The 20,189-nt window shown below is 40.9% G+C and overlaps 1 protein-coding gene and 1 pseudogene across 5 annotated transcripts in view; one reads left to right on the forward strand and one right to left on the reverse strand.

The window, feature by feature from the left end:
- The window catches only part of SANBR (SANT and BTB domain regulator of CSR), a 53,572-nt gene extending 42,218 nt beyond the window's left edge, over positions 1 to 11,354 (reverse strand). For 4 of the 5 annotated variants that reach the window (XM_064572472.1, XM_045884934.2, XM_064572473.1 and 1 more), the window contains exons 1-2: positions 11,219 to 11,354; positions 6,665 to 6,823 (exon numbers count right to left, since the gene is read on the reverse strand). In XM_064572472.1, coding sequence (XP_064428542.1) covers positions 6,665 to 6,814 — 150 coding nt within the window. In that variant the 5' untranslated portion in view covers positions 6,815 to 6,823; positions 11,219 to 11,354. The other variant, XM_045884933.3, reaches the window with a different exon arrangement.
- A 4,008-nt stretch (positions 11,355 to 15,362) lies between these two features.
- LOC123850812 (ferritin light chain-like) lies at positions 15,363 to 15,944 on the forward strand (annotated as a pseudogene).
- The last annotated feature ends 4,245 nt before the right edge of the window (positions 15,945 to 20,189 follow it).

The raw sequence follows: 20,189 nt of genomic DNA on the forward strand, positions 1-20,189 counted from the left end.
CAGTAAAGTGATAGGTAGGCTTTTTTTTTTTTTAAGATTTTATTTATTTATTTGAGAGAGAGAGAATGAGAGAGAGCACATGAGAGGGGGGAGGGTCAGAGGGAGAAGCAGGCTCCCTGCTTGGCAGGGAGCCCGATGCGGGACTCGATCCAGGGACTCCAGAATCATGACCTGAGCCAAAGGCAGTCGCTTAACCAACTGAGCCACCCAGGCGCCCTAGGTAGGCTTTTAAAACACAGGTTCCTTTGATATATTTTAAGTAAAGTGTATAGCTATATTGGAAAATGAGTGTAGATTTATCTAACAAGCTTTACAGCAATTTCTAATATTTAAAAAATGAAGATTATGAATTTTGAAATATGTGATTGCTTAAACAAAGAAGTGAACTATAAATAATTTAAATCATATTGTTAAATGTTCTTTGTGTTTGGGACGCATGGGTGGCTCAGTAAGTTAAGCGTCTGCCTTCAGCTCAGGTCATGATCCCAGGGTCCTGGGATCGAGTCCCACATCAGCCTTCTCACTTAGCAGGGAGCCTGCTTCTCCCTCTGCCTGCACTCCCCCTGCTTGTGCTCTCTCTCTCTGACAAATAAATAAAATCTTTTAAAAAAATGTTCTTTGTGGGGGCACCTGGGTGGCTCAGTCGTTAAGCGTCTGCCTTCGGCTCAGGTCATGATCCCAGGGTCCTGGGATCGAGCCCCGCATCGGGCTCCCCGCTCAGCGGGAAGTCTGCTTCTCCCTCTCCCACTCCCCCTGCTTGTGTTCCCTCTCTAGCTGTCTCTCTCTCTGTCAAATAAATAAATAAAATCTTTTAAAAAAATGTCCTTTGTGTTTAAACAAAAATTACATGATATCTATATGTAAAAGAATGAAGCTGGACCCTTTACCTAAAACACATAGAAAAATTAGCTCAAAATAGATTGAAGACTAAATATAAGAGCTAACACTATAAAACTCTTAGGAGAAAATAATCTTGGATTAGGTGATAGTTTCTTAGCTATGACATTAAAAGCACAAGCAACAAAGAAAAATTAGATAAACCACACCTCCTCAAAATTTACAACTCTGTGCTTCAAAGGACACCATCAAGAAAATGAAAAGACAACACACACAATAGGAGAAAATATTTGCAAGTCATATATCTGATAAAGGATTTGCATCTAGAATATATTAAGAACTCTTATTACTCAATAATAAAAAGACAAGGGGTGCCTGGCTGGCTCAGTTGGTGGAGCATGTGACTCTTGATCTCAGGGTTGTGAGTTCAAGCCCCATGGTTGGGTGTAGAGACTATCTAAAAATAAAATGTTAAAAAAGTTTTGGGAAAAAAAAGCCAACCCAATTTAAAAATGGGTAAAGGATCTAAATAGACATTCCTCCAGAGAAGATCTATAAATGGCCAATAAGCACATGCCAAGATAATGACTATCATTAGCCATCAGGAAAACGTAAATCAAAATCATAATGAATTACTACTTCATACCCATCAGGGAGGCTATAATCAAAAAGACAGATAATAAAAGTGTTGACAAGGATGTGAAGAAACTGGAACCGTCTGATATTTCTGGTGGGAATGTAAAAATAGTCTCTTTGGAAAAATTAGATACATTATTTCAGCTAAGTTAAACACATGAAAACTCTTAATCTGTCCTTTTTCCACTTTCAAAATACCAACACATCATTGTCAAAATGGAAAAAAATGATAATCCAGGAGATTGAGAGAACATTCAAAAAGCTTAAAAAAACACACACAAGATTTTTGTCTACCAGACATTAAAGCAATATTGAAAATAACTGAACATAAAACTATCAACAGGATTAAATAAAGAGATCAACAGATCAGAACAGTAAATGTAGAAAAAGATTTGAATTTCAAACCAGTAATAAAGAATGAAATTATTTTCCAAACTATGGAAAGAGCCCAAATGTCCATCAACTGATGAATGGATAAAGATGTGGTGTACACACACACACACACACACACACACACACACACACACACACAATGGAATATTACTCAGCCATAAAAAGAATGAAATCTTGCTATCTGCAACAATGTGAATGGAGCCAGAGAGTATTGTGCTAAGCGAAATAAATCAGTTAAAGATAAATAGCTTATGATTTCACTCATATGTGGAATTTAAGAAACAAACCAGATGGGGGCGCCTGGGTGGCTCAGTCAGTTAAGCATTCAACTCTTGATTTTGCCTCAGGTCATGATCTCACAGTTGTGGGATCGAGCAGCCCCTGCTCAGTGGGGTGTCTGCTTTTCTCCCTCTTCCTCTCCCTCTGTTCCTCCCCACTCTCTGCTCCTTGCAAGCGCTCCCTCTCTAAAATAAATAATAAATCTTAAAAAAAAAAAGGAAACAAAACAGATGAACATATGGGAGGGATCAAAAAAGAAGAGAGGAAAACAAACCATAAGAGACTCTTAAAGATATAGAAAAAAATGAGGTTTGATGTAGGGAAGGGATGGGGGATGGGTTAAATGGGTGATGGGTATTAAGGATGGCACTTGTTATGATGAGCACTGGGTGTTGTATGTAAGTGATGAATCACTGAATTCTACTCCTGAAACCAATATTGCACTATGTTAACTAACTAGAATTTGAATAAAAAATTTGAAAAGAAAAAAAAGAATGAAATATTCAATAAATGTTGAGACAATTAACTAGTCATTGGGAAAAAAGTTAAAACTAAAATAAACTCCAGGTGGAGTTAAGATTTAAATGTAGAAAATAAAAGTAGTCAGGAAAATGTAGGTGACTACATATTATACATAGCCTTCAGGTAAGAAGGATTTTCTAAACAGGATAAAAAAGGCAGATTTCAAAATAAAAGATTCATAGATTTTACATTAAACATTTTAAACTTTTAAACATTTATATATAAGAGAGTATCATTAATAACTTAATAGGCTGAAAAAACTGATAAAAGCTAGATCAAGGGTTAATATAATTAATATATGGAAAACCACTATTTAAAACTAGTAACAAAACATTGGGGTACCTGGGTGGCTCATTCAGTTAACTGTCTACCTTTTGGCTCAGGTCATGATCCCTGACTTCAGGGATCGAGCCCCGTGTTGGGCTCCCTGCTCAGCCAAGAGTCAGCTTCTCCCTCTGCCCCTCCCCCCTGCTCATGCGCGCGCTCTCTCTCTCTCTCTCTCTCTCGCTCTGCTCTATCTCAAATAAATCAATAAAATCTTTTTAAAAAACTAGTACCAAAACAAATTCACAAATAGAAAAAGGACATGGTACAATAAAATATAAAATGTTCAACCTCTTTAGGATTTAAAGTAAATTAAAACTGCAATGAGATAACACGTATTAAAAATATATATAAATGAGACTTGAAAAGACACACACACAAATAATATGTGATATAAAAAGTACAGGGATCAAGACTCAGCCATGTTGACTGGAATATAACATTGATGGCCCTTCTGGTTGGCAATATGTAACAAAAGCCTTAAAGATGCATTATCCCCTAAGGAAAGAAGAATAAGTTTGGTTTCTTTTTAGAAGAATAAGATATTTTAACAGTGGTATTTGTAGTAGCCAAAAGTTGGAAATAATAGCTTACATATCCAACAAAAGGGACTGGTTTAATAAATTATGATATAGCTCATAGCTCAAATGTTGCAGGTCTATTAACTGACACATAAAGATGTCTATAATATGTACATTTGCTGTATGTCCATCTTAACAATTCTTGTATGTATAGAAAAGTATCTGGGGACGCCTGGATGGCTCAGTTGGTTAAGCCAAAGTGGCTCAGTCGGTTAAGCGTCTGCCTTCAGCTTAGGTCATGATCCCAGGGTCCTGGGATCGAGTCCCACATGGGGCTTCTTACTCAGCAGGGAGCCTGCTTCTCCCTCTGCCTGCAGCTCCATCTGCTTGTGCTCTCTCTCTCTGACAAATAAATAAATAAAATCTTAAAAAAAAAAAAAGAAAAGTATCTGGAAGGATATATACAAGGTGTTAACAACTTACTTTAGATCAGGTCAGGCTTATTCTGATTTTTCACTTATTTCCTTTGTGTGTGTGTTCTTTAAGGACATGTTTTGTTTAGTAATAAAAAATTATTTAGGGGTGCCTGGGTGGCTCAGTCGGTTAAGCATCTGACTCTTGTTTTCAGCTCAGGTCAAGATCTCAGGGTCGTGAGCTTGAGGCCTGCATTGCAGTGGCTCCACACTCAGCAGGGAGTCTGCTTGAGACTTTCCCTCTGTCCCTTCTTGTGTGCTCATACATGTGCTCTCTCTCTCTCTCTCAAATAAATAAACTTTAAAGAATTATTTAAAAATTAACACTACTTAAAAATAATCTGATTCAGGGGCGCCTGGGTGGCTCAGTTGGTTAAGCGACTGCCTTCGGCTCAGGTCGTGATCCTGGAGTCCCTGGATCGAGTCCCGCATCGGGCTCCCTGCTCGGCAGGGAGTCTGCTTCGTCCTCTGACCCTATCCCCTCTCATGTATTCTCTCTCTCTCAAATAAATAAATAAAATCTTTAAAAATAATAATAATAATCTGATTCACATTTAGTTGTATTTTAGTTAAAAAAATAATTCAACAATTGGGTTAATTTGGATACACAGTGAATATCAGATGATATGACAGAGTTGCTGTTAATTTCTTGGGTTAAACCATGGTACTGTGGTTATGAAATAATGTCCTTATTTTAAGGAGATGTATGATGCAGTCTATGGGGTAAAGTGTCATGGTGTCTGACACTTTTAAGTATCACAAAAAAAAATTTCATAAAGAAATGAAGCAAATAGGGCATCTATAAAAGGATATAGGGGTGGTAGTACTATTCTTTCAACTTTTCTAGATGTTTGAAGATATTCACAATAAAAAGTCAGAACAGTAGTTGAATTAACAGGTTTGCCCCATTTTAAAACCTAACAAGTTTCATGCCCTTCAACAGATGAATGGATAAAGATGTGGTCCACATATACAATGGAATATTACTCAGCAATCAGAAAGGATGAATACCCAACTTTTGCAGCAACATGGATGGGACTGGAGGAGATTATGCTAAGTGAAATAAGTCAAGCAGAGAAAGTCGATTATCATATGGTTTCACTTATTTGTGGAACATAAGGAATAGCATAGAGGACATTAGGAGAAGGAAGGGAAAAATGAAGGGGGGAATCAGAGGGGGAGACAAACCATGAGAGACTATGGACTCTGGGAAACAAACTGAGGGTCTTAGAGGGGAGGGGGGTGGGAGAATGGGTTAGCCCAGTGACAAGTATTAAGGAGGGCATGTATTGCATGGAGCACTGAGTGTTATACACAAACAATGAATCATGGAACACTACATCAAAAACTAATGATATACTGTATGGTGACTAACATAACATAATAAAAATAAATTAATTAATTAAAAAAACTTAAGTTTCAAAACTTAACCAAAAGGTTTGAAAAAGTATAAATTAGGTAGTGAAAAAAAAAGGATCCCTCATCATTTCACAAAGACCTATAACATAAATGAGGGCAAGTAATTTCTTGTGGGTATTGGTTTGCTTGGCTGCAAGAGAAGATGGTGGGGGCGCCTGGGAGGCTCAGTCAGTTTGACTACATTAAAAGACTTAATGAGAGGGATGCTGGGGTGGCTCAGTAGGTTAAGCATCTGCCTTCGGCTCAGGTCATGATCCCAGGGTCCTGGGATCGAGTCCTGCTTCGGGCTCCTTACTCAGCAGGGAGCCTGCTTCTCCCTCTGCCTGCCACTCTCCCTGCTTGTGCTCTCTCTCTCTGACAAATAAATAAAATATTTTAAAAATAAATAAATAAGTAAATAAAAGACGTAATGAGGTTTTCAAATGTTTGTGCCTATGTATTTGCATCACAGTGGATGTGAGTGCTGCACATGCAGCCTGATGCTGTTTTGTATTGGCGAGCTGTCAAAGTTGCGATTTTACAACTTTCAAAAAGTTTTCTAATTAGGGGCGCCTGGGTGGCTCAGTTGTTAAGCATCTGCCTTCAGTTCAGGTCATGATCCCAGAGTCCTGGGATCGAGCCCTGCATCGGACTCCCTGCTCAGCAGGGAGCCTGCTTCTCCTTCTCCCACTCCCCCTGCTTGTGTTCCCTCTCTGGCTGTGTCTCTGTCAAATAAATAAATAAAATCTTAAAAACAAACATATAATTTGATTTACAAAAATTTTATCTACCCATAATTTTACAGTATCAGTTCTGTTACTTAAAATTAGATATTATTAGGGGCGCCTGGGTGGCTCAGTCATTAAGCGTCTGCCTTCAGCTCAGGTCATGATCCCAGGGTCCTGGGATCGAGCCCCGCATTGGGCTCCCTGCTCAGCGGGAAGCCTGCTTCTCCCTCTCCCACTCCCCCTGCTTGTGTTCCCTCTCTCACTGTGTCTCTGTCAAATAAGTAAATAAAATCTTAAAAAAAAAAAAAAACAATAATAAAATTAGATATTAGTGAATTTTCAGTTGTTATATAAACAGTTGAATTTAAACATACCAGATGGGTTAATATATAATTTATGTAGTTTGTATCTAGTTAAATCATATCATATGCACATTCAGAATTCATGCGTATGAATATGTAAAACTGAATTTTTTTTCCTTTCTTAGTAGCTGTTTCTTTAAATTGATCATTTTCTGATTTTTCCAGGAGCAATCTGGGGGACAGTTATTTACCTCTTTGGGTGTTAATCCAGGCACAAGCCTTGCCACAGTTTCCCAGTTGATGGTCTGATGGATTCCAATTAATGGATAAAGGATCATGTCCAATACCATTTGGTTGTTATTGTTCAAGAAATTGTTGTTCTCTGAATATCCACGACTCATCTTTTAGAACTAGAAATAAAGACAAATAGATATATTTACATCTGAAATCCAAGTGTTTTTAGAACACTATAAATCAGTTATAATTTATTCCTAAGAATTATATGCTACCTATAAAGGAAAAATAAAACTGACCTAAAATAAATAGAATATGCAGCTCAAATCTCTTCAAATACTATAGCATTTGAATATATGGATTGGTGGATGGATAGACACATAGGATTGACAGATGGATAAATTATCTGATAAAAAAGTATAATGAAATATTAATGGTAGAATGTAAGTGGTGGGTATACAGGGGTTCACTACATTTTTTTTTAACTTTGCTATATGTTTAAAATTTTTCATAATAAAACACTGGGGGGAAAGGTTGAATAAAATATACCTTTTTAAAAAAAATCCCTAAGTGTGCTTGATTTAAACCTTGATTAGCAATTCATGGACAGTAGAGTTTAACTAAAACAGAACAAAACAAAACAAAAACAAAAACAAAACCTGGTTAAAAAGAACTGTAATGGGTGCCTGGGTGGCTCAGTTGGTTGGGCGACTGCCTTTGGCTCAGGTCATGATCCTGGAGTCCCGGGATTGAGTCCCGCATCGGGCTCCCTGCTCAGCAGGGAGTCTGCTTCTCCCTCTGACCCTCCCTGCTCTGATGTGCTCTCTCTCTCTCTCTCATTCTCTCTCTCAAATAAATAAATAAAATCTTTAAAAAAAAAAAAAAAAGAACTGTAATTTCATTCTAGTCCTACGCAGTATTTGCTTTATTCTTCTGTGAGTGAATGTCCATGCTACAATGAAGGCTGAGTATATTTAATTTTTACTAATGTAAACAAATGAAACTTAAAAACAAGTTAATCTGACATTATAGGATAACCATAATCATTGTCATTGAGTCATGTGATTATTAGTTATAAATGGTGGGACATTCTATCAACAATTATAATTAGTATTATTTCTATTTGTTTGAAGCAATTTTTTTGGATTGTTCTTTTCTTTTTCCTTGTCTTCAGAAAAAACATGACAATTGACCAATAAGATTTAACCCTTACACATCCAAACACACCCTGCCACTCAAATATAAAAAGCCAAAGCAACTACACACACACACACACACACTCACTCCTGCACAGTGGAGGCTCTTCTTGCTTTGTTACCTGGCTCCCCAGCCACTACATCCTCCTCTAGTTCAATCCAGGAGCCCTTGAATAACATATCCAGCTACCAAGGGTGTCCAAGATGTTCAGGCAATAGAATCACCAAGAAAAGAAGGCTCTAGGGGTGCCTGAGTGGCTCAGTTGGTTGGGTCCAACTCTTGATTTCATCTCCGTTCATGATCTCAGTGAGGAGTCTGCTTCTCTCCTTCTCCCTCTGGGCCTATTCCCCCCCCCCCCCCCACCATGCATACTCTCTCTAAAATACATAAATAAGGGGCGCCGGGGTGGCTCAGTCGGTTAAGCATCTGCCCTTGGCTCAGGTCATGATCTTGGGGTCCTGGGACTGATCCCTGCACGGAGCTTCCTGCTCAGCGGGGAGTCTGCTTCTCCCTCTCCCTCTACCCCCTGCCCACTTATACACACACTCTCTCTTAAATAAATAAATAAAATCTTAAAAAAAAAAAAAGACTCTAGATGGCATCCCAAATAGATGTAGTTCTGATATGTGATGAGTCAATAAATATGGCATGGTCCCCATCCTCAAGGAATTTATGGTCTGGTGAGGGATACTAGCAGTCAAACAGATAACTTTAATATCACTTACTGAGAGCCAAAGCAGAGGGGAGCCATGGAGGGTCAGAGGAAGAAGACACAATAGCTGTTACTGTGTACAGTTGGCCATTGAACAGCACAGGTTTGAACTGTGCAAGTCCACTTATACCCAGACTTTTTTTGGTACAGTACTGTAAATGTATTTGATCTTCCTTATGGTTTTCTTAGTAATGTTTTCTTCTCTCTAGCTTACTTTATTGTAAGAATACAGTATATAATACATATACAAAATATGTGTTAATAGACTGTTTACGTGGGGCGCCTGGGTGGCTCAGTCGTTAAGCATCTGCCTTTGGCTCAGGTCATGATCCCAGGGTCCTGGAATGGAGACCCACATCGGGCTCCCTGCTCCACGGGAAGCCTGTTTCTCCCTCTCCCACTCCCCCTGCTTGTGTTCTCTCTCTCACTGTGTCTGTCTCTGTCAAATAAATAAATACAATCTTAAAAAAAAAAATAGACTGTTTACATTATCAGTAAGGTTTGTGGTCAAGAGTAGACTATTAGTACTTAAGTTTTTGGGGAGTCGAAAGTTATACAAGTATTTTTGACTGTGGGGGATCAGTACCCTTAACCCTCACATTTTCAAGGGTCAATTTAATTTTAGTTTAATAAAATGCAGTTTAATAATTGTAAAACACTTCCTTGAGCCCAGCTGAAAATAGATTTTACAGGGGCACCTGGGTGGCTCAGTCGTTGAGTGTCTGCCTTTGGCTCAGGTCGTGATCCCAGGTCCTGGGATCGAGCCCCACGAAGGGCTCCCTGCTCCGCGGGAAGCCTGCTTCTCCCTCTCCCACTCCCCCTGCTTGTGTTCCCTCTCTCACTGTGTCTCTGTCAAATAAATAAATAAAATCTTAAAAATACATACATACATACATACATACATACAAACAAAAACTAACTGAAAAATATTTAAAAACCCATCTTGGGGCACCCAAGACTGTGTCCCACAGCTTTACTCGGTTCTGGTGCCCTCCGATTGGAGGTGGCTCAGGGCTTGGTCCCACTTGAGCCGGAAAAAAAAAAAAAAAAGAAAAGAAAGAAAATAGATTTTACAGAGGTTTATTGTTCTCCACTTATATGCCCAGCACATCATCACTTTTCATACCACACAATTTGAGATGTATGTTAGGAATAGGGTATTTTATTACAATTTGTTTGGACCTCAGTAGAAAACAGTCCAAAAAACAGGCAAGGGTGCTGTTTTTTTCCTTCAATTCCAAAAAGATTCATTTAAAATTTCTAAAATATTTCTAAAATATTTATTGTGGGGGCACCTGGCTGGCTCAGTCGGTTAGGCGTCTGCCTCCAGCTCAGGTCTTGATCCCGGGATCCGGGATCATGCCCCCTGGGCTCCCCCAATCAATGGGGAGTCTGCTTCTCCCTCTCCCTCTGCACCCCCCCATGCTATCTCGCTCACTCTCTCAAATAAATAAATAAAACCTTTAAAAATATTAAAAAATAATAAATAAATAAATAAAATATTTATTGTGGCCTGCAACATGCTGGCACCTGCTAGCTAATCAAAAATATTGTTCATATCAAATACTTAAAAATGTGTATGTATATTTCAAATGTGATACTCATTTATAATATACATGATATTCTTATAAATTCCCTTGGAATAGCTGTCAGAGTGCACTCCATTCCGGAAAAAAAGTAGACTCATCAAAAACTGTGGCAGTAAGAAAAAATTTGAAGCTCAAATTACACTACTACTAAATCTAATCCCATTCCTGATAAAATATTTTTTTAATGTTAATGTTTAAGGTGAAACGTGTTATTTACCAGAAATAAAAATTCTATTTAATGCACCATGCTTTTTAAGAACCCTCATGTGCTACCTCCACCCCATTCCCACAACCTTGGTTTACTTACATGTATTAATAAAACCAATCTAATTAATTAATTAAGACCAAAGGGAAGTCCACGACTGGCATATGACTTTTTTTCTTTTTTCAAATAGAAAAAGGCTTTTGTAGACAGAGTTTTTTCCTTCGGTAGAGGAAAAGGTGCGAAACGAAGGGGCCGGTATGACAGGTCAAAGGCCTTCGGCATAACAGAGGGTGGGGGATTATTAAATAGTCATCCTAGGAGGGAAGCCTTGCCCCAGGCTTCCTGACCACAATGAGAATCGAGGCGGTTGGCTTTCACCGTGAAGGAGAAAATAAAATCACACCTGAAGCCCAGGACGAATAGATCAAAGCCCTGCAAAATCTTCGGCGCAGAGGCTCACTTCGAGGGGGGTCCTCAGGGTTCCCCAGCCTGTGGTGTCCCCGCCTCCCCCATGGGGCAGAAACTCTCCAGGCGCGGAGCGGGTGGGGAGCGGACAAAGGCGCCGGGCAGCGGGGCGAGGCGGAGGGGGGATGCGGGCAGAGACACCGGGCGCGGCCTGGCGGGCAGACGCCGGGGTTCCCTCAGCTGGTGCGTGGGCGGGACGGGCGGCGGGGACCCGGGGCTGGCAGGGCCTGAGAAGTGCAGGCTGCGCGCAGGGACGTTCGGGGGCGTTTGGGCTGGCGGGACCCCGGGCCCGCACCGGCCGGGAAGGAGGCCGCGGCGGGAAGCCGCTGCCTGCCAGCCGTACCGTCCCTTGCCGCACTTCCCGCCCCCACCGGCACCCGAGGGCCCTCGGCGTCTCGCTCACCTGCCCAGGGCCGCCGTGGCCCTCGCTGCGCCCCCGTCACCTGCAGCGGCCGGCACAGCCAGCGCTCGCGCCATGAAGCTCCGGCGACCCGTCCCGCAAGCCCCGCCGCTGCGCCCCCACACACACCGCCCCACCCGCTCGCAGGGTAGCGCCGCTCCCCACGCCGCCTCACCAATCACAGGCCAGCGCCGCAGCGGCGGAGCCAATGAGCAACGAGCTCCTGCAGGACTGGGACGGGTGGCCAGACAAGCGGCTGAGGCTAGCGGCCGCTGCGCCTTGCCTTTGCCTTCCCCTTCCCCCTCTCGCTTTCACTCCCAGGCTTGTCGCAGTGCAGCGTCCCCACCCTCCCAGCGTCTTGTCTCTTAGCAACCAGATCCTCCCGGCCGGATCTTGAGTGACCAACTCTGAATCCAGAAAAAATGGACACATGGGAGAGAAAAGAACTCGGATAAAGAATGAATGAAATAGTTGGCGCTGTAGATCACTTTAGTATACCTGTTTAGGTTAGGTAGAATGGGAACGTTGTATCATCTGAGGGACACCAAAAATACCTTGGTTGAGGCGTTGTCCTTATCAGGAAGCATCTCCTGAAAAATGAAAATAGCTCTGGGTTACAAAATCAGTTTTCATTGACATTAATAGGTTCCGCACGTGTGTTATTGTGGTGATTACTATCACTGGGAACCTAGTAAGATATATAAGGTTCAGTCTTGTATGGTAAATACTACGTGCCAATTACTTTTATTTCCACTTGCAATGTATCTGTTCTGAGAACCAAAACTCAATGTTAGGCCAGTAAAAGGGCACCTGGGTGCCTCAGTTAGGCGTCCGACTCCTGGTTTCTGCTCAGATTGTAATCTCAGGGTCCTGAGATCAAGCCCCTCTGGGGCTCCTTGCTCAGCAGGGAGTCTGCTGGAGATTTTTTCCCTCTCTCTCTGCTCCTTCCCCCGCTCTCTCTCTAGAATAAATCTTTTAAAAAAGAGAAAAGGACAGGGGTGCTTGAGGCACTCGGTTGAGCATCTAACTCTTGATTTTGGCTGGGGTAGTGATCTTAGAGTTGTGAGGTTGAGTCCTGGGGCTGGCTCCCTGCTAGGTGGGGAGGCTGCTTGAGATTCTCTCCCTCTCCCTTTGCTCCCCCAACCTCCCCCTCCCTTGCTTCCTCTCTCTCAAATAAATAAATAAATAAATAATCTTTTTTTGAAAAGAGAGAAAGTAAAGCCCTATCAAATGAATAATTACTATAAGGAGATCTGATGATTAAGTGGCTAACTATATGTCAGGAGTTTTTTCTAATTATATCACCTCTGACTTTCTACAAATCTTTTACTATTTTTGTTCCACAGAGACATTGAAGTTGGGCAAGCTCTGTATTTAGGTAAATTCTTAAAGAGAAGCTACTTCCCCTCTACTTCTTTTCTTTCTTCTAGGGTTGAACTCAGTTGTGATGGTGGTGAGCCAGTTTAAACCATGAGGATTAGAAGGACTCATGTGACTGCAGATCAAGAACATAAAAAGAACCTTGGCCCTGAATTACCCTGTGAAGTGAAGCAGCCTAACAGGCCCTAGATTGCTTGTCTACCTCTGGACTGTTATATGAGAAAAAAAAAGTGTTTATTTTTCTTTAGCTACTGTTTTTTTTTTTTTGGTCTGTTACAGCTTAGTGTAGTCCCTAAAAGGGAAAACTTGATTCCTGAAAGTGGTGTGCTACAATAACAAAGATCTAAGCTATGCATGCCATCGGCAGGTATAAGCATATTGCAGGCTAGAAGGCTGGTGACTCTTTCCACATGTATTGGGAAGTGTCACTTATGTTAACTTGGAAGGCAGATTATCAAGCTTGTAGCTCTGAGGAAAGGAGTTTAGAAAAGGTCAGAATGTAAGTTTGTGTTGGCTGACAGTCCTTGCTTTTAGCAAGGTTCAATAAAAAGAAGTCAGTTAATAATCAACCAGTTTGCAAGCAGAGCTAGAGAAAAGAGCTCTACTACTGGACCCCATTCATTTGCTCTTGCTGTTGATCCACATACTATTATGCCATCTCTGAGGGATCAATTCAGGTACTTAATGTTTGAAGCTTTTCTTTATCACTTCTGTCTTTTCTAGAACAATATCCCTTTACAGAATGACAGAGCAAAAGAGAATCCTTGAAAGATGGACTTCCGCAGGGCGCCTGGGTGGCTCAGTTGGTTAAGCGACTGCCTTCAGCTCAGGTCATGATCCCGGAGTCCTGGGATCGAGTCCTGCATCGGGCTCCCTGCTCGGCAGGGAGTCTGCTTCTCCCTCTGACCCTCCCCCCTCTCATGTGCTCTCTCTCTCAAATAAATAAATAAAATCTTAAAAAGAAAGATGGACTTCTTCAATCTTTTTATTCCAAAGTCAGAGAAAGTTTAAGTGACTTGTCCAGGTCAAAGAGCCAATTCATTAGGTTCAGTGACCTTTGCCCAAGGAAAAATCTTTGGCATTGTATAGATGTTCCTTCCTGACGCCTTTTTATGCAGAATGGATAATTTTATCTAAGACTTCTATCTACTTCCCCCTGTTCACCAAGTCTAACCCTTTTATGTTCATAAGCTTATCTATCCCTCTATTAGTTTTAGTACAGACTAGGTTGCTTTAATAGAGACCCTAAATATATTGGTTTAAACACAGTTAAAGGGGGTGCCTGGGTGGCTCAGTCCTTAAGCATCTGCCTTGGGCTCAGGTCATGATCCCAGGGTCCTAGGATTGAGCCCCGCATTGGGCTCCCTGCTTAGTGGGAAGCCTGCTTCTCACTCCCCCTGCTTGTGTTCCCTCCTCGATATGTCTCTCTCTGTCAAATAAATAAATAAAATCTTTTAAAAAGCCCCACACAATTAAAGTTTATTTCTCTCTCAAATTACAGTAAAGGTGGGTGTTCCAGAGCCGGCATGGCTGCTTTGCCATTCTTGACACACAACTTCCATTTCTGAGTCTGAAATGGCTGCAGAGGAAATGTGGGACAGTAGGGTAAGGCAGTCAAATTCTCCATGGGGGGTAGGAAGGAGACAGGTTAAGACAACCTCTAAAATTGGTTGGGGCGCCTGGGTGGCTCAGTTGTTAAGCATCTGCCTTCGGCTCAGGTCATGATCCCGGGGTCCTGGGATCGAGCCCCTCATCGGGCTCCCTCCTCTGCGGGAAGCCTGCTTCTCCCTCTCCCATTCCCCCTGCTTGTGTTCCCTCTCTCGCTGTGTCTGTCAAATAAATAAAAATCTTAAAAAAAAAAATTTTTTAAAAAGGACCACCTCTAAAATTGGTAAGAAATAGCAGGATGAGCACATTATTTAGAAATAAGGTAAAACAGGGGTGCCTGGGTGGCTCAGCCGGTTAAATGTCTGCCTTCAGCTCAGGTCATGATCTCGGGGTCCTAGGATCGAGCCCCATGTCCAGCTCCCTGCTCAGCGGGGAATCTGCTTCTCCCTCTCCCTCTGCCCCTCCCCCACTTGTGCTCACTCTTTCTTTCTCAAATAAATAAAACAAAAAAAGAAGGTAAAAACAGAGTAGCAAATAAGTTAAATGTGATTGCTTCTGGGATCAGGAGTTGGGAGGGACTACTTTATTCCCCCTCCTTTTTTTAAATTACAATTTGATATTTTAAAACCAAGAAATTTTACTATTTTTATAGTTAAAAATATAAATGAATGGATAGGACATATATAGTAAGTAAGGAAAAATAGTAACTTCGAACAAGTTATTTATTCAACTAGCCAAGTTATCAAATATAAAAAATTAACCATAACAATCTAGAATAAAAATTTCAAGTGATACCAACATTGGTGAAGGAAGAGGGGCAGGGGACCAATAGGGAGAAGTGTTTGGAGGAGAAAGCAGGGAGGATGACAGCGTGCCAACCATCCTGTGTTGTTTTAAGACTCCAATATTGATAACTTTAAACACTGGTAGAGAAAAATAAACATCATTAGGGGTTAGAAGTAACCACAACAAGAATAAAAACAGAATGTGTAGCTTTCAAACCTCAAGAAAAGGCAGTGTGCCTTCCCGTCCCAGATCTGTCTTTTGTGTCAACAGTGTTTGGACAGAACAGACCCAGGGACTCCCCTTCTACCAGCCTCCGACCCCCTTCCAACCTCTTTTCCAATGACAACCTTCGGAGCCATCTTCTGCCTCTGGGATGAGCCAACACGCTATTTTGAGTTTAGCTCCTCATTACCGATCAACAGCGAGCTCCTAGATTCCTCAGAATTATTCCACTGAGGTGGAGGCCACTGTCACCCGCGTGGTCAGCATGCATCTGCAGGTCTCCTACACCTGCTTCTCTCCAGGTTTCTATGTTGACCTCGACGATGTGGCTCTGGAGGGCGCGGGCCACTTCTTCTGCATGTTGGCTGAGGAGAAGCACAAGGGGGATGAGCATCTCTTGAAGATGCAAAATCAGCGAGGAGGCTGTGCTTTCTCCCAGGATGTGCAGAAGCGGTCCCAAGAGGAGTGTTGGAAAACCCTGGACACCACAGACGCCACCCTGGTTCTGGAGAGGAACCCGAACCAGGCAGGTCTGGATCTGCATGCCCTGGGTTCTGCACACACAGGCCCCCATCTCTGTGACTTGTTGGAGAACCACAATGAGAAAGTAATCAAGAAGATGTGCCGCCACCTAACTCACCTCCACAGGCCGGCTGGCCCCAAGGCTGGGCTGGGCGAGGATCTCTTGGAGAGGCTCACCCTCGAACACAATGAGGGGCCCAGCAGCCTTTGAGAGGCCCCTCTGGCGTCCCTCCCACCCAGGTGCCAGGGCTGGTACCAGCCTCTCCCTGAAGCCACGAGGCAGCTTTTTAGCCACCCTGGAGCCCTCTCCCAAGCCTGGACCAAATGGAAACAATAAAGCTTTTTTTGCAGCAAAAATAAAAATAAAAAACTGAAGAAGAAAATTTGATTATTAAAAAACAAAACCAAACCAAAAGCATGGTAAATACTAAACTTGTAATAAGGTGGCAGAAATATATGAAATAAAAACATAAAACCATGAGAAGCTATCAAATGGAGATTTTAAATATGTTCCACTTAGAAACAGCAAAGAGACCAAGAAAAAAAAGCAACTATAAAGATGAATTTAAAATACAAGTACAGGGGCACCTGGCTGGCTTAGTTGGTAAAGCATGCTACTCTTGATCTCTGGGTTTTAGGTTCTAGCCCCAGGTTGGGTGTAGAGATTACTTAAAAAATAGTAAGTTCAATCTAACACACTGTTCAATCTAACATAATCCCTCTTCCATGTTTCCACATGGAAGTATTTCTCCAGAACGACACTCTGGTGCTTATTTTTTCCTACTTCCCTCCCTCTCTAACTGCTTCTCAGGGGAGGAGTGTTAGCTGATTAGTGAGTTTGGAAGATTTGTACACATGTAGTTTTCTACCCCCTCTCCACTCTCACTAGATCACTTACTTACGGTGAAGGTGCTTTCTGATGTTTTCCTGAACATTCTGTAAGTTAGGTAGGTTACTCTGAGACTGGATGGACAGTTGAATTCAGGGAAATATTAACAAATCCTGTGCCAGGGCCTCCAAACTAGCTTTAAGATAAAGTTCGTAAACAACAAGTCTCACCTGCCTACTCAAGGTCTTCAATCAGCTGTTTAGTCTCTTATTTTTAGTAAGCTCTATGCCCAGCATGGGGCTTGAACTCATGACCCCAATTATCAAGAGTCACATACTCTACTACTAAGACATCCACGCACCCCTAGTCTCTTATTCTTAAACATAAGCAGGCAACCAAAGTTCAGCAGAAACCTGAGGAAAATATTCATCATGAAAGACAAAGATACACAATACGGGGGGTGGGGGTGGGGGGGAAGACTATGTAGGAAAACGGAAACCTCGAAACAAAGAGAACCACCAGTTCAGACTCGTGCAGAATGACTCAAGAGAAATGTAAAGTGATACCTTCTTTACAGCATATTTTAAATCTGATCAAGCCTGGGTGAACCTGGCCTAGATTATTAGCTGTACTTGGTTGGCTAAACCATGTGCTGACGAACTCCTTGCTCTTTTACTTCAAGCCCTGTTCCCTGATCATTTGAGAACACACAAGAGTTCTGCTTTGATCTACCCCTGAGAGCTTAAGTAAAAGCAGGAAAAAAAAAAAAAAAAAAAAAAGCAGGGAACTTAAAAGCAGAAAAGCCTAAGCAGCCCACTCCCCCAGACTGTGTTACAGGCAGATGATTCAGTTCTAATAGCTAGTGCTTTTCAAAATACACTAACTGTGGATAACCCTAAGTTTCCCAAGATTTGCTCAGGACCTTGCCCAGTGACTTCTACAGAAAAGGTTCTTGTAATTCTCAGAGAAACTGGAGCCTATGATGCAGGGCCTCTTTTCAGCTTATTTTCTCCTGGGACACCTCATCAAACAGTGGCAATAGTGCCTTCTATATAGAGCTAGGTTTCTGCATGCTACTACCTCACTTTTATATTATCTTTCACATTCCTTTATATGTATATTTTTGATAAATTATTTCATACAAGCCCCCCCCATATCAAGCAGGAATGCAAGAATGGTTTGGTATCAGAAAATCAATGTTCTTCATCATACTATTACTAAAGGTGAAAAATCAAGACAATCTAAACAAATGTAGATTTAAATTGGCATTAAAAGGGAACAACAAAAAAAAAAGATTTTATTTATTTGAGAAAGAGAGAGCAGAGGGAGAGGGAGAAGCAGGTTCCCTACTGAGCAGAGAGCCTGACATGGGGCTCCATCCCAGGACCCTCAGATCATGACCTGAGCCAAAGGCAGACACTTAACCGACTGAGCCACCCAGGCGTCCCAAAGGGAGCTTCTTTTGATAAAAGACTAGCATAAAACTCACAGGAAACACATTTAATAGAGCAACTTTAGACTCTGAGGTGGAAAAAATAGAAATGCCTGCTACCACAACCAGTGTCAAAGACAGACTGGCAACCTGGTCAAAACAAAGAGCATGAGAAGTACAAGGATTGAAAAGGAAGAGATAAGACTGTCATTATTTGCATTTACATAGAAAACCCAAGAGAATTGATATTAGAAATAATAAACCTTCATCAAAAGTACAAATACAAGATCAACACACCAAGTTCAATATATTTCTTTGTACTAGAAATAAGAGGACACGATTTTCAATGGCAACAAAATTTACAAAGTCCCTAAGAACTAGCCAACACAAGAGACAAATTATCAACAAACACGCATACACATAATGTCCTGAATAAATGGAGAATGAAATTTTGTTCACAAATGGGATGATCTGACCTTATGTCAATTCTCTCTAAATTAACCTATAAATTCAATGTAATTCTAATAAAAAGCTCAGTAGCTTTTTTAAAAAAGGGAATTTGATAAACTGATACTATCACTTAAACAGAGTAAGTAAAAATCCACAAATAGCTAAGGTAATTTTCACAAAGTAGGACAAAATAGATTCACCTACCAGATATTAGGACATATTACAAAGTAATGTTAATTAGGACTGTTGTACTGGGAAAGGAAATGATACATGTATCAATAGAACAGAGAGCCTCAAAATCTCGTTTATGGGAACTTGGTATGTAATGAAATGGGGAAAATATGTATTAGGGAGATGGTTAGAAAAATGGACTACATTCCTACTCTGCATGCCCAGCAGACATTCACACTTACAGGACCCAAAAGGATATAACTTGGTACCAAGGTCGCTTAGCTTGGCAGAAGTATATACCACAGTTAAACATACCATATAGAGGAAGGCATTCTCCTTAGGTAAGCCTCATGTGCCACAGGAACCACTATCTTGTAAAAATCCCTGACAGTAGGTTCCAGGTCTCTGCAATGAGGAACAAGCTCAGTTACCAGTACTACCTTACTCAGTGAAGTCTTAAAGTCTATACCTTTTCTTCGTACAATATAAAAATGTTGCCGAGTAAGCAGGGGACATTTCATATTTACTAACTCAATAGATTTCCAAGGAAATTGTGCTAAGGAGAAGGTAAAACCAAGATCATTTTCCCATACATAGAAAGAAGGGGTTTTGTTAACCCTTTTCCTTTAATGACTAGCTGGAAAAAGTTGGATCCATACCACATACTGTATCAAAAAGTAAATTCCAATTAAATTAAAGACCTAAATGTAAATGGTGATAAGACCTAAAAAGCACAACTGGGAAAATTAAAGATTTCTATTCCATGAAGGACACCAAAGACAAGAATTAACAAATAACAAGACTAAATTATTTACAACATTTGAACCTGACAAGAGTATTGTTTAAAATGTATAAAAATTTTTTTACTACATAATCAGCAGGAAAGATAAAAACCTAATAGAAAAAAAGGGCAAATTTTAAGTATTTTTCACAGAATGGAAAACCAGAATGACTAAAAGCATATGCCTAGCCTCATTAGTAATCAGACAATGCAGATTAAGACAAAACAGTTTCACCCATATCAGATTAACAAAAATCAGAAAATGTAGGTGCTGCTGAAGATGTAGATAAAATGAAACCTTCATGTCTTGCTGGTCCAAGTGTAAAGTGGTACAACCATTCCTGAGAAAAAATCAGCATTACTTACAGAAATTAAATATGCATATACCCCAAACTCAAGCCATTCTACTCTAGGACATATATCCCATAGAAACTACAGGGCAGGTTCCTAGGAAGACACGTACAAGTTTGTAGAAGGTGGAACAGCTGGGAACAACTTGAGTATCTATGACTAGAGGAAAAGATCAGCCATGGTATGTGAATGGAATAGAATAATATGTACCAGTCAGGAGCATGTTATATATGGTAACATGAATAGGTCTTAAAACTTAATATTTTATGAAAGTTAGGAGCAAAATAAGATTTATACCACAGTATCATTTATATAGAAAACATGTAAAATATATAGTTTTTCAAGGAAATATATCCAAAATTTGGAAAATGGCCTGGAAGGATAAACATTAAATACAGGAATAAGGAGTATGGATTTGCAGGCAGGAGAGGAATAAAAACTA

The sequence above is a fragment of the Mirounga angustirostris genome, unplaced genomic scaffold (assembly GCF_029215605.1).
Source record: "Mirounga angustirostris isolate CCGP_5_RB_7025 unplaced genomic scaffold, mMirAng1.0.hap1 SCAF_10, whole genome shotgun sequence".
Classification (NCBI taxonomy): domain Eukaryota; kingdom Metazoa; phylum Chordata; class Mammalia; order Carnivora; family Phocidae; genus Mirounga; species Mirounga angustirostris.